Genomic DNA, 13,700 nt, shown 5'->3' on the forward strand with positions numbered 1-13,700 from the left:
TGTAAACTCATTTGATATAAAAGTAAAATATAAAAATTATATGTAAAATGTATAATTACTAAATATGATAAGAATTTAAGTGGTTTATACCATCACATGGGCTAAAAGGTTACAAAAATTTCCTTTTTTAAGTTAGAAAATTTTCACTAGGATAGTCTAGTGGTGGCAGTTTTGACTTGAAAAGCTAGTGCCCAGGGGAGGAGGTCATGAGATCGAACCCTGTCGTGCACTTTGTGTGTGTGTGTGTGTGTGTGAGAAGTAGGTGGCTGTTGGTCCTACTAGCACCCAGTAGGCTGGCCATTGACCAACGGTACTTAGTAGGATAGAATAGTAAAAAAAAAAAAAAAAGTTATAAATTTTCCACTTCCTTTCCATTTAATTCCCTTTGCAACTACTTGTAACCTTGTACACGAACATATTTTATCACATGCATACAATTTCATGTCTTTTCAGTATTATCATTCATGCATTTTACACCAAACACAAAAACCTAAATTTTATATTAATCATAAAACTTTAATTTTTTTATTCTTTTTACAAGGAAATCCATTTGTTTGAACTTAAAATAGTCGAAAACATTTTACCATAATCGGGTTTGCATCTCTTGCTTTTAGATTTGTAAAATATCAGGAGACAATACATTTATTGGAAAATGCCAATCTTCTGTATAAATGTAATTTTGTTGTAAAACCTAACAACAATTCAATTAGAGCACTTAGGACCATAGCCTATAATGCTATGATAGAAAGGTCGTGACCATTGTTAGTTAAAACGGGAACGGCAAAAAAACAGAAGCTTACGGTACGGGTTTTAAACAGATCAAAATGCTGAACGGTACGGTCAAAAAAACAGGGAGCGGCAAACGGACGAAAACGAACGGTACGAGTATTAAACGTGTAATTTTCAAAAAAACAAAACCAAAAAAACGATAGTATACTCATGCAATTTAAGAGATTATTACCTGTATACATGCATCTAATATTCTAAAAGCTCTAGGAGTCCCAAGATAAAATAGCCCAATGGGCTACAAGAAAATGAGATGTTGTTAGCTTTAGCTTCTCTTTACTCATTGGGCTATAAGAAGATGAGATTTTTTTGCTATAAATAGTATGGAAGTTAAAAATAAAAAACCAAGTACCATATTATCTTCACTCTTCACTTTTACTAATAGGTTTTTTTTTTTTTTTTAATTATTATATTTTTTATAAAATTCCTATTTTACCCTTAAAAAATGGATACGCGTTTAAAACGGATTCTTTTGCCGTTTCCGTTTTTTTCCGTATTGTATGGAATCATACGGCAAAACGCGTTTTAAACGGCAAAAAAACGCGAACGCGTTTTAACTAACAGTGGTCGTGACCAAAGAACCACAAACTATGTTCCGAACTCAACTTTAAACTTAATAGTATTGTAAACAAAAAAAAAAATAAAAAAAAATATTGTATTTCACCTTCGGCAAATTTTACAGATCTTTGTATCTTTGTACCAAAAAAAAAAAAGAATTTGTACACTTCTAAACAATTGTCAACATTTTTCTTGAATTTGAAGGCATTATTTTGTTGCCTTGGATTGATCACAAATAATGCAGGACATCTATCACTTGTCCTTTAATGTAATATTTTGCACAAGAGTAGAGAGATTGACAACATTGTTGATTCTCTAGTTTGGAGGGTCATATCACCATCTTGTTTGTGGATTTGGCCCATCTCCACTTCTTGGCTTATTGATGTATATAATAAAAAGGTCTCAACCTTGACATGATCATATATTCAACAAATCTACATTTTACCAAAAAAAAAGAAGAAAAAGATGGATCGCATTTGACATATGTGTATGTATCCCATGTGCCATGTTCGTATATGATTTTTACAATCATATGATAAGGTTTTGCATAAAATCCAAATTTATGTTTATGCCCAACCGAGTTGGTTGCCTTCATCCTTGGAGGTTTCAGTGCATCACTTTATACCAGAGTTTTAAAAGTTGGGTCAAATCAGATAAGTTAGGATAACCCCAATTAGATCCAAATTGACCGAATCAAGATCGATTCCAATTCTTGACCAATAATACCGAACCACTAGTAGTGTATAAGGGTAGATGGTTCAAAACAATAATTCCCTTTAGAAATCAGGGGAATCGGATCTGATCGGTATGGAAGAAGGGTAATAAGAAAAAACTGACCAATTTGGAACGGTATCGGTTGAGACTAATCTCAAAACTATACATTTAAAAACAGTTTCATACACAAGTACTTTAAGAATAGAACAAGAGAATGGGGTACGGTGTTTGATCCACACTTAGCTCCACTACTTACGAGAATGATCATCATCCAAAGACCTGATTCGAACTCAAAGAACGGTACCCGATAATAAGCGTGACACCAGCGGCCGCGGCGTGGTGGCTTTCCGTTCTTCGTTTCCCAAAATACCCTCATATTTACATTATTTTTCCGTCCAACCCAAGTCGGTTGCCCTTGTCCTTGTTGCGGCACCGTTTCAATTTCTTCCTTTCCATTCCTTTCCTTCCCCAGCCTCTCCCGCTTCATTAGCTCCACGAGGACTGGGGCAGCGGCGAGTAGTAGTAAAGCTATACACAGAGAAGCTGAGCTCTTCAAGCTTCTCGTTTTCTTAATTATAGTTTCTTTTATCAGTCTCGCCGCCGCTGAAACTATCTATTTCGAGATCCAAGACACTCTTCAATGGCGACTACTTCCGATGCTTTGGCTGTCAAGTCTCTCAATAAATCGTCTGGTTCTGGGCGCTTTGTGGTATACTTCCGAAATTCTGTTTTGTTTATTAGTGTTTAGCACACTAGTTGAAATTTTATGTATGAATATATTTGCTTTTCTCTACAGTTCAAGAGTTTCTCTCAGCGATTGGAAGAGATTGATATCAATGTTTTTCGAAGTATCGACCCGATAAAATCGGAGCCGTCTGAGGGGTCTTCTTTTTTCCGAGACTGCCTTGTAGAATGGCGGGTATGCTTTTTCTTCTTTCTTTTTTTGTTGAGAATTTTATTAATATAGAAGTTCCTTATGGTGTTTATTATTATCATTACTACAATGCCGTTATGGTGTGTTATTCTGGCCTAAAATTATGGTGAGGTTTCGAGTGCAAATAGTTGAAAAGGTGCAGTAGTATTATTGTGTGAATTGGGAGTTAGTAGTTAGTTTATTTTGATAAAGGACTAAAGCTAGTAATTTTTAGGACACTTGGTTTTCTTAAATTGACCGGTTTTGAGAAATCTAGGAAAGGTACCATGATGGATTTAGCGCCATTGATTAGTGAAATGCATTATAGTAGCTAGAAACCTTTGAATTGAATGATGATTAGATGGTGTTTCAATATGCTACTTGCCTTGGCCATATATCCACAAATTTGGCTATTATTGTGTTGTAATATGATAACCTAGACAGAGAACATTGATGATTTGATTGATCATTCATTGATTCTTGATTCTTCTTTGGATACAGGAATTGAATACTGCAGAGGACTTCATTTCATTTTATGAAGAAATGATGCCGTGGGTACAAACATTGCCGCAAGTTTTACTGCATAAGGAAACAATAATAGCAAAACTTCTTCCCAGATTGCAGATTAAAGCAAGACTGTCACTTGAACCTATACTCAGGTATATTGAATTTTTTCTTAAGTAATTTTGGTTTAAAAGATGGGTTTCATTTTTTTCCCAACATATCAGGTATATTCAGATCTTCTTTGTTTACCCTTTCTTTGTCCAATGGGAAATGGAAAAGTTATTCATTAGGGAAACGACAACTTGAAAATACTTAGGGTAACAACAACTTAAAAATATTTCACAAACCCATTGTCTCTGGCCGTTTCAGGTGCCAGAAGCTGGAGAGTTGTGAATCCGGGGAAGAGGGGCTCATATCAAGTAAAACTTTGGTAACTATCATCATTAGGAAAATCCATAACTAGTTTGAGATTCTAGAGAACAGGACTGGAGGAAATGTTGTCATTAAGTATTCCATTATTTTATGTTGTAATGTAGCTAAAGAAGTTCTAGGCAGATTTTAAGTAAAATGTCAGTCATTTGGTGGTGGGATGATGAAGTTCAAGCTGCTATTAAGGTTAAGAAATATAGTTTTAAAACTTGGCAAATGACTAAGGATGAGAAGGACTTTGTATAAATTTGCTAGAAATGAAGTGAAGAAGATAGTAGAGAAAGCAAAAACTAAAATATATGAGGATCTTTATAACAATTTGAGCACAAAGGAAGGATAAAAAAAAATTAGGGATCTGAAGTAAATGAAGCTTGAAAGAAGATGAAAATGGGCAAAGCATTAGAACCAGATGGTAACCCAGTAGAGGTGTGGAAGAGCTTCGGAATTAGTGGAATAACTTGGCTAACTAAGTTGTTCAATAAGATTATGAGCACAAGAAAAGTGCTAGATGAATGGAGTAGCATTGTGGTTCTGATTTATAAACATAAATGCGATATTTAAAGCTATAATAACTATAAAGGAATAAAACTTATATGAGCCATACTGTCAAATTATGGGAGAGACTAGAGTGTAATTGAAAACTGCCTGAGACAAGAACCCAATATTTCAAAAAAAGGCTTATGCTACGAATATCAACCATTGAAGCTATTTATTTTCTTAGGAGACTAATGGAAAGATTTAGAGAATGAAAGAAGGATCTCCAATCTCCATATGTTCTTTATTGACTTAGAATAGCTTAAGAAAGAGTCCCTAGAGAGTTAGTTGGCAAGGTTAGAGAAGAAAAGTCTCTCGACTTTCAAGTAAATATGTGGGCATAGTTAAAGATATGTATAATGGTGTAGTGACTAGTGTAAGAACTGTGGGGATGGGGTGGGGGTTGAGGGGGTAGGATCATAGTTGTGATGGGGTCGCCAAGGCGGCGATTTGGCGTCCTGGCGGAAAAAGAAGTTCATGGTAGTGCTACGATTTGTGTGACACAAATGGCGGTCGCCATTGGATGATAGGCGTCGCCATGGCACCGCCATGGATGCCAGGTCGCGTCTGATTCACTAGGCGGTAGATTTTTTGTAAAATGCAGGGTGATTTTGATTTGGCTATGTTGATTTTTGATGATTTGATGTTGTTTAATGTTGGTTTTATATGTTATAGGGTATATATTGTAGGCTTGTAGCATGCTAAATAACTTTAGAAAATTGGAAAAATAAAAAAGTAGTATACTAAATAACTTTAGAAAATAGGGAAAATAAAAAATGACACATGGGCGATTTGACCGCCATGGCAACGCCATAACGGGCGATTCATCGCTAAATCGATTAGCCACCCCTCCACCTCCTTGGATCGATTTGACGCCATGACAACTATGGGTGGGATAGTGGATTCCCAATTATAATTGGATTACATCAAGGATTAACTTTAAGTCCATATTTGGTTGCGCTTATCATAGACGAGCTGACTAGAGACATTTAAGATCAAATCCCTTGGTGTATGCTTTTTGTTGATGATATTGTTTTTAATAGATGAAACAAAGCAAAGATAATTACAAAGTTGAAATATGGAGGTTGAACCAAAAGGTTTTAAAATAAGTAGAACAAAATAGAGTATCTGGTGTGTAACTTTGTAATAATAAGATTGAAAGTGAGGTGGTGAAAATTGATCATAGGGAGATGCCGCAAAGTGAAAATTTTATGTACTTAGGTTCAATCATAAATAGAAAAGAAATAAATAATGAACTAATGATACTGTACAAAGAATTAAAATATGGTGGATGAATTGGAAGGGTGCATCTAGAGTGTTGTGTGATTGACATGTTTCTTTAGAATTCGAAGGAAAATTTTATAGGACAATTATATGACCAACATCGTTTTATGGAGCCGAGTGTTGGGTAGTGAAGGAACAATATATAAACAAATTTAGTGCAGCTTAAATGAGGATATGGAAATGGATGAACAATAAAACTAGAAAATATAAAATAAGGAATGACAGATTAGAGATAATTTAGAATTAGCTCTAATAAATGATAAGTTGCGAGAAAGTCATTTAGGGTGGCATGGACATGTGCAATTGTGTCCTTTGAATGCTCCAGTACGGGTGTGATTTGATTCAAATTGAAGTGGAGCTAAAAGAGCCAAGGGTAGGCCTAAAATGACTGTAGGAGCAGTGGTGAGGAAAGACATGCATAGCTTTAGATTAGGAACAAGTATGGCTTTGATAGAGCTAAATGGAGAAAAAGGATCCATGTATCTGACCCCATTTAGTTTGGATAAGGTTGAGTTGAGTTGAGTTAATATTGAGGAGAGTTGAGTAGACGACTAGACTATCTAGGTTCATTGTATGTTAGGATAAGGCATGTGACTCAACCTTACCTATCATACCTTGTTTGTATATGTTATCCTCTCAATAAATAAAGAACGACCTTTGTCATTTTAGGCAAGTCAATCTATTCTCAGGATCCCTTCTACTCGACTTGGTATTAGAGCCCAATACTTTGGGAATTTTTTTAACCACTAGAAAAGTTTGGCCCTGCACAATAGAGGCTTTGGCCTCCCAAGGCTGCCTCCATTTACCCTTTTACTCCACTATGGCCTTGTGCCCTCACACCATTCCACCATGGCACCTAGGCCTCCCGCCTGTGTCATCCGACTACTGCTAGGCCCTTCCGGTCACCTATGTTAACTTCCAGTGGCCTCTAGGCCCTTGTCGACTTACGCTGGTCACCAAAGCCCACTGACACTCCCCACCTGGGCTTCAGGCCCCTATGTCAATCACCACCAGGGCTCCTGCACTCCTACCGATCATCGCCAGGCCTACAAGTTCTCTGCCGATCACTGATAGGGCTTTAGGCCCTCCTTCCAATCACCGCCAGGGTCTTTAGGCCCCCGGCTAGTTTCCGCCAGGGTCTTTAGGCCCCCGGCTAGTTACCACCTAGCCTTGCTAGGCCTTTTCTCTGCTTCCTTGCTCGCTGCCAGGCCGTCAAGGCCCTACCGCTGCCTCCCTTTTATCCCACTGCCGCTGGTCCGACTTGGCCATAACTGTCAACAACCTATGTGCTAATCACTACCTTCCCCATTGAGTGTTCTCTGACATGTGATTAGTCCTACTAGTTGATCTTTTTTGAGTACCTGTATTACCTCCTTATTTCTACGGCGGAAAGTAATGCTACCTCTACAGGGGGAGTTGAGGATAGTGTGGTGGGTCGTCTTGGAACCCATGGCGATAACCCTACTCTTTAGATAGGACCTACAAACTAACTGGGTCCAATTATTTTACATGATCCCAGGCATGCCTTCTCTCTATTGGGGGTAATAATTTTCTGGGGGATTTGACTGGTGACACCACTAAGCGCACTGAGTCTATTGTTGCAAACAATGGGTTGGCAAATGATGCTCTTATCATGTCATTTTTCTTGAACTCAATGGAATCGATTATCAGCCCCAGCTTTGTCCTGCTAAACTCTGCAAAAGAATTATGGGATGCAGTTAAATAGACCAATGCACAACCAAATAATTATGCCCAGATCTATGAACTTTGTTGCCTAGTTCGTGAGACTACTCAGAAGGAGTTATCACTCCCTGCTTGCTAGTCTGAGTGGCAGGGGGGTGTAGGAAAAAAATAGTTTTTAGGAGTTCTGTCTGAAGCCGCTTGGTTTAATGGGCTTGGATTGGACAGGTGTTCCCCTGCATGTCTATTAATCAGGAGGGTTCAGGCCAGACCCAGGGCCTGTTAGCCCTTAGCTTAATCTAGTCGAATTCACTCGGTTGCCACCCCTACTTGTAGATCTCCAATTTCTTTGGCAAAAGAATGTGAGTATAGCAAGTGAGGAACAAATACAGAAGCATAAAGATAGAGAGAGTGAGAGAGGGGTATAGGAGGGAGAGAGTTGTTTGCTTGTTGTGGAATTTTGTCTAGCTTTTCTTAAGAGACTTCAACCAATTCTATTCTGTGCAGGTTATATGAACAGTTTTTCATACTCTAAAAGAGTTGCTTTGCTTCACCATGCGTTTATTTTATCAAATGGCTAAAATATCATACATTCAGTCTGTTCTGTCGCATCATTCTTTTACAGATCACCTTGTTTGATGAAAGTAACTCCCCCCCCCCCCCCCCCCAAAACAGGTTGATTGCAGCCTTGTCCAGAGATCTCCTTGAGGACTTCTGCCCGTAAGTTACCGATTTCTTTCTATAAATTGTTTCATTTGCTGGAAAAATTCAAGATGTCATCTTGTATGTTTGCATGTCTTACTATTTTTTTTTCTATGTGCCTAAATTTTGGGTGCTTTGGATAGCATTATTTTTTAACCTCCTTTGTTTCGTTAGCTGTGAATTCAGGTGTGGTTTTTTTGCTTATATAGTGCTTCCTAGCATTTAGCTGGATCATATAATTGGGGAGACCCTTAATAGTCTATGAATTGAAGTTCATATGCTTTTTTATCCATCTCGTTGTGTACTTGTTGTAAACTGCATTAGGGAAATGGTTACCCCCTGCAAATAAAAAAATAGATTATTATAAAAAGCTGCATCAGTGTTCCTTATTATCAGACCATTTTTTAATTGACTGTTAACCAAACCTTATATTGTTGATGATCCTATATATCCATATATAATCAAGAGAGTATGCTAACTATCCTATACTATTCAAAGTTGCATTGGGCCCATATTCAGCGGTGACATACTCTACTAACTCCTATCCTTGGCCAATTGAGATGCTTGCCAACTTTTTGAACTGATCTAATTTGTGGTCATATCCCTGATTTTTCAGGAATCCCTGTATGAGATGGAAAGAATTTGGATAATAGATCTGGAAGCCTTTCAGCTTTCAGTTCATTTTTTATCATTTTGATGGCTGATTTATTGTGATCATAAATTGTTTGCAGCTTTCTGCCGAGGATTACTGATGCTTTAGTGACTCTGCTCAAAACTGGTGCTGAAAAGGAACCTGATATACTTGAGCAGGTCTGAGCTATTGTCAGTTTACAGACTTCTGTATCATCCCCTTTTATTCTCTCTCACTTTCTCTCTTCTATCTCTTAGATATGTAGTATTTGGATGAACATCAGTGCCAATTTTGAAGCGAGATCCCACTTTTGCAGGTTTTTACATCCTGGTCCTGTCTCATGATGTATTTGCAGAAGTATCTTGTTCGGAATGTTGTGCATGTCCTGAAGTAAGTAAATTTTTGTGTAGTTAGCAACCTCTTCTCTTGATTATTGCAGAATTTTGAGTGTGTTGGCAACTTCATATGTATAATAAGTACCTTGAAGATGATATCTAAATGATTCAAATACATCAGAAATGAAAGCAACTGTTAGGAATTATCTATTAATGTCATCCCAATTTAAAAAAAAAAAAAAAATGTAAGATATGTACTAGTTACATCAGTATAAGCAGGGGATTACTCCTGTATGAGATGTAACCATTGATGGCCCTTGGAAAACCTTCAACAGAATGGAATTAATTTGTAGCCAGGGCCCAATCTTGGCTGGATTTGAAAACAGTATGTGATTTTCCTTTGGCTTTTATTTGGATAAATTGGCTTGATGACACACCATGGAGATTATCCTCCTGATCAAGAAGATAGATCCCTGTATATAAGGAACATATTTTTCGTTTGGAGACCAAGGGCTGGCAATTCGTTAGTTGATTCATTGGCCAGAGAGGGGGTGAGGAGAATAGCTATATACCAATGTTCTGAAATCCGGTCAGCCCATGGATCCATAAATGATGCTGAGAGGCAGAAACCACTTAAAACGGCTGGTCTGATGGGTCAAAATTAGTTTTTCTTTCAAGACATTAAGGTTTAATTCTGTTGATAAGTATCAATGTTAAATGCAGTTGAGGTGGTAGCCTACTGGTATGTGATAGGATGGGCTAACGTGTTCAAGGTTCAGGTCTTGCTATAGTGTTTAACAATTTTTTAAACCTAGTGAATGAGCTTGGGGAAAACCGAGCCACAGGGGTTGATCCACCTGTTCTGATGATGGTGACGGTTCAACTGGTCCGACGGGCTGTGCTGAGCCAGGTCTCAGAACACTGCCGTGTATGTTGGGCCTTATCCTAGGACATCTGCACATGAGATATCTTGCCTCCAGTCTCCCCTTGTGGCCTATAACAATATGTCTTGTACTTCCTAATTTTGATGATTTATAATCTTAATTCATTTTATTGCTAAATAAAAAAAAAATGTCTAATTGTAGAATAGGCCCATCATTGGCTGATGATGTTTTACCTAATGTTTTGAGGTTTCACATGAAATAACCAAATCCATTTTGTCACAGATCTTTCTCCCTCTCCAGTACTACTACCCCCAGACCTACCCCAACTCTTCCTTTCCAGAAGTAAAAAGTTCTCCATTTAATGTGGTGCTCTCCCTCACCCAGGGCACCTTGTGTTCCCAAAGGAAGTTCTTTTGGATTCTCTCAATCTGTTCCATCAGACAAGCTGTTTTTGTTTTAACACTTTACATCAAAACAAAATGAGCTGTCTTTGTTTGTTATTATTACATCTCTCTCTCATTTTCCTTGTTTACTATTGAAATTTCTGAAATAAAGGAAGAATGTTTTATATCATGTGATGTTGTCGTTCTCTTTGGGCCATTGAACAAAGGGAAATTGCTAACATTTTTCTTTTTCATAAAGGATTACCGCTGATATAAGATATTACCCCAAGGCTTATGTCCAAGAATTTATGGCTGAGGCTGTTTCTTTTTTGTTGAGGAATGCACCTGAAGAGCAACTTAAGAAAGGTATTACTTTATTCTCTCTCTTTATCTCACACGCCCCCGCCCACGCCCACACCCACACCCACACCCATGCCCATGCCCTTGGAGAAATGTTTTCATTGATTAATTCAAATTAGGTTCTAAAAGTTATTAATGGGTATGTGTGTTTTTAATCCTTAGCATGGCCAAGTTGTTGGCTATTATTTTCTTCTATACTTTTCGTAAGCTACTAAACTGTCAGTGGTGATTTTATTTTGTTGAGAACTGAGCCAAGGCAATGCCAGTGCAGAATATTCATATGTGGTATATGGAGTTGGCATATTATGCTACATTCTGATCATAGTTAATGATGATATATATATATATATATATACACACACAAATGTAGACACATTTTTGGCAATCAATTAGCAGGTCATCTTGGGCTTAATTTAGACATTACGAAATACGAATTAGATTTTGTCTGGTTGCAATAGATAAGTTTTAAAGCACAACAATTGTTAGCAGATTTTTCTTTCATGAGTCTTTTGTTGTGGGTACAATAGAAAGATTTGTTGCTGCAATGGAAAAAAAAATGTATATCATGTGTATCTTATTTCTCATTTCTTTATTAGCTTATGGCTGCATAATGTTTTTTTTGGGGAATCTATTTAACCACTAGAAATAAATTACAAATATTATTTTAAATAGATTAAGTACTGGGGTTTCGTAACATAGTGCTGTTAGAAAATATTGATTACTTTAGTACGCTATTGCACCTAATAATTGTAATTAAGAAATGTTTTTGCTCAGAAAGTTAGTAATATTGAATATTGATGATTAACATTGTACAGGAATTAAAAAGATCATATGTGAATCTGTCAAGGATCCAACAGATGTGAGAAAATCTGGGGTTAGTGCGTTACTGTGTTATATAATGAGAGGGGCATCATCAAGGCTTCATTCAAGAGCAGAGAAAGTACTAATGTTTTTGTTTCATAATTCCACTTTCACCATTGGTGATAATTTTTCTCAAGGCAAGCTCTTTTTCTTCACTGAAGTCCATAGATAATAATCCATTGATGGTTTTCTGTGTATGCTCATTCTTACATGTCTCTTAGTTTTGTTCTTTTTAATGAAATATTCAAAATTTATATGGTCTGTTGCCTTTTCCTTACTTGTATTGGGTTTTAAATATTCTGAATTTTTTATATGATTTACCTTTACCTTTGACAATGATTTTTTTTTTCTTGATCTATTTTTTTGTCATTTCAAAAATGTCGAAATTGATAAATAGAAAAAAATTTTGAGGCAACAAAATTATATGCTGTTCAGATAAAGATCATATCATTATAATACAGGGATTCAGCATCTGGAGTTTGGATTATGTGCCTTGCTTGAACCTGCCTGATTGTTAAACAGGATGGGAAGGACATGCCTAAGCTTATCTGTGTTCTACCTCGTGGGTTTAGGCAGACGTATCGAATAATAAAGAAAAATTGCTGAAAATGTGTCAAATTTTTAATATTGTATCTCAATTATATATTTTAATAAAAATGTGTGAAACTCTAAATTATTTACAGAAAGGAAATTTGACCCGTTTTATGACTTGCGCATAGAAAAAATATGTTTTAAGATTTTCATTTTTTTTTATTAAGGTAAGAAAAAAAATGAAATAATGACGAATGCTCAAAATAATATGTATTGAATCTTGTAGAAAGAGTAAGGGGCGGATGTAGTCAAGTGGATTAAGGCGTGGATTGTGGATTTACCATGTGGGGTTCAATTCCCGTCGTTTTGCCATTTTCCCAGCTCTTTCTTCATTTCCCCCCCCCCCCCTTTTTTTTCTCTTTTGTAAAGATGAAGAAAGATATTCTATTTTCTCTCCTATTTGGTAATTCAAACTTGTATAATAACATTTTTATGTGTAACTAGATATAAATTCATGATGACGGAAAATTTTGTTCCATTTGCAACCTGTTTCTAAGAAACCAAAAAAATTAATAAACTGAAAGAGGACACTTTATACATATAGATATCTCAGCACTTTTGAGAAGGCTAGATAATGAGTACTGACTATAAGGGTCAATTGGGTTTTCAACCATGGTTGAGCCTTGATTGATTGATAATTAGGCGGGAATCTCATGCCCAAGCATGGACCAGCTTGGGAAGGTTGGGCAGGATTGCTTCAGAATTATCATCCTTACAACCAAGATGAGAAGATTATTATTGCCAATAACTGAATGATGATGTAGGATACCTGTATCAAAATGATATGAAAAGGCTTCTCCATAGAACACCAGTATGAGTAGGTTTGGAGTGTTCTTGTAATTTCTTCTCCATCTCCATGGTACCACAACCATGTTTACTACTTCCAACATATGATAGATATGGTGCTAAAGAAGAGGGGAAAAAGAAGGCATTCTTCATCCCTATGCTTCAATTAAACAAGTTTTTGCATTGAAGTAAAAAAGTGAGATAGTTATGAAGTAGCATCCATGGATATAAAACTCCTGCCAAGAGGAGGATGATAATGAACATAACAAATAGACACAAACACTTTGGGTTGAATGGGGAACACAGTAATTTTGGAAGATTGGAGTCGATGGGATATCTTGAATCCTGAATGCCAAGAAGCAGTATGACTAAAGTCTCTGACCAAAAGGTTCTAGATGTATGTAATCTCTAGAATCTTATGATTCTTTTTTCTAGTGGTACTATTTTGTTCAGGCTTTGACACACAGAATGTCCACTTGATTAGAATGAAAGAGTTATAATATTGATCCCGAAATAAGCACACATCCTTCAACTTCAAAAGATAGATCTAGTTATGTGAGATACTAACCTGTGTCCAGATTTGTACCAGCAAGCCCTGTCAGGTTTAGTTGCAGGATATTAAATAATAATAATACTTGGTAACTTGGTTATCAGATCTTTGTTGGTTTCTGTTAAGAGGTTCAGATGTTGCGATTCAAAGCCCTTAATTTCCAATCCGATTGGAGCTCATGAGTTGGGATTTCCTTGTCAAGATAGAAGTTCTTC

At 36.7% G+C, this 13,700-nt stretch overlaps 1 protein-coding gene across 1 annotated transcript in view; it reads left to right on the forward strand.

Annotated features, from left to right (window-relative positions):
• Window positions 1–2,488: 2,488 nt before the first annotated feature.
• Window positions 2,489–13,700, forward strand: part of LOC122091883 (small subunit processome component 20 homolog) — a 30,169-nt gene continuing 18,957 nt past the window's right edge. Inside the window, 8 exon segments of the mRNA XM_042662109.1 lie at window positions 2,489–2,767; window positions 2,855–2,977; window positions 3,473–3,630; window positions 8,078–8,122; window positions 8,836–8,914; window positions 9,052–9,125; window positions 10,597–10,703; window positions 11,513–11,695. Coding sequence (XP_042518043.1) covers window positions 2,699–2,767; window positions 2,855–2,977; window positions 3,473–3,630; window positions 8,078–8,122; window positions 8,836–8,914; window positions 9,052–9,125; window positions 10,597–10,703; window positions 11,513–11,695 — 838 coding nt within the window. The 5' untranslated portion in view covers window positions 2,489–2,698.

The sequence above is a fragment of the Macadamia integrifolia genome, chromosome 10, assembly GCF_013358625.1.
Source record: "Macadamia integrifolia cultivar HAES 741 chromosome 10, SCU_Mint_v3, whole genome shotgun sequence".
NCBI classification, from domain to species: Eukaryota; Viridiplantae; Streptophyta; class Magnoliopsida; order Proteales; family Proteaceae; genus Macadamia; species Macadamia integrifolia.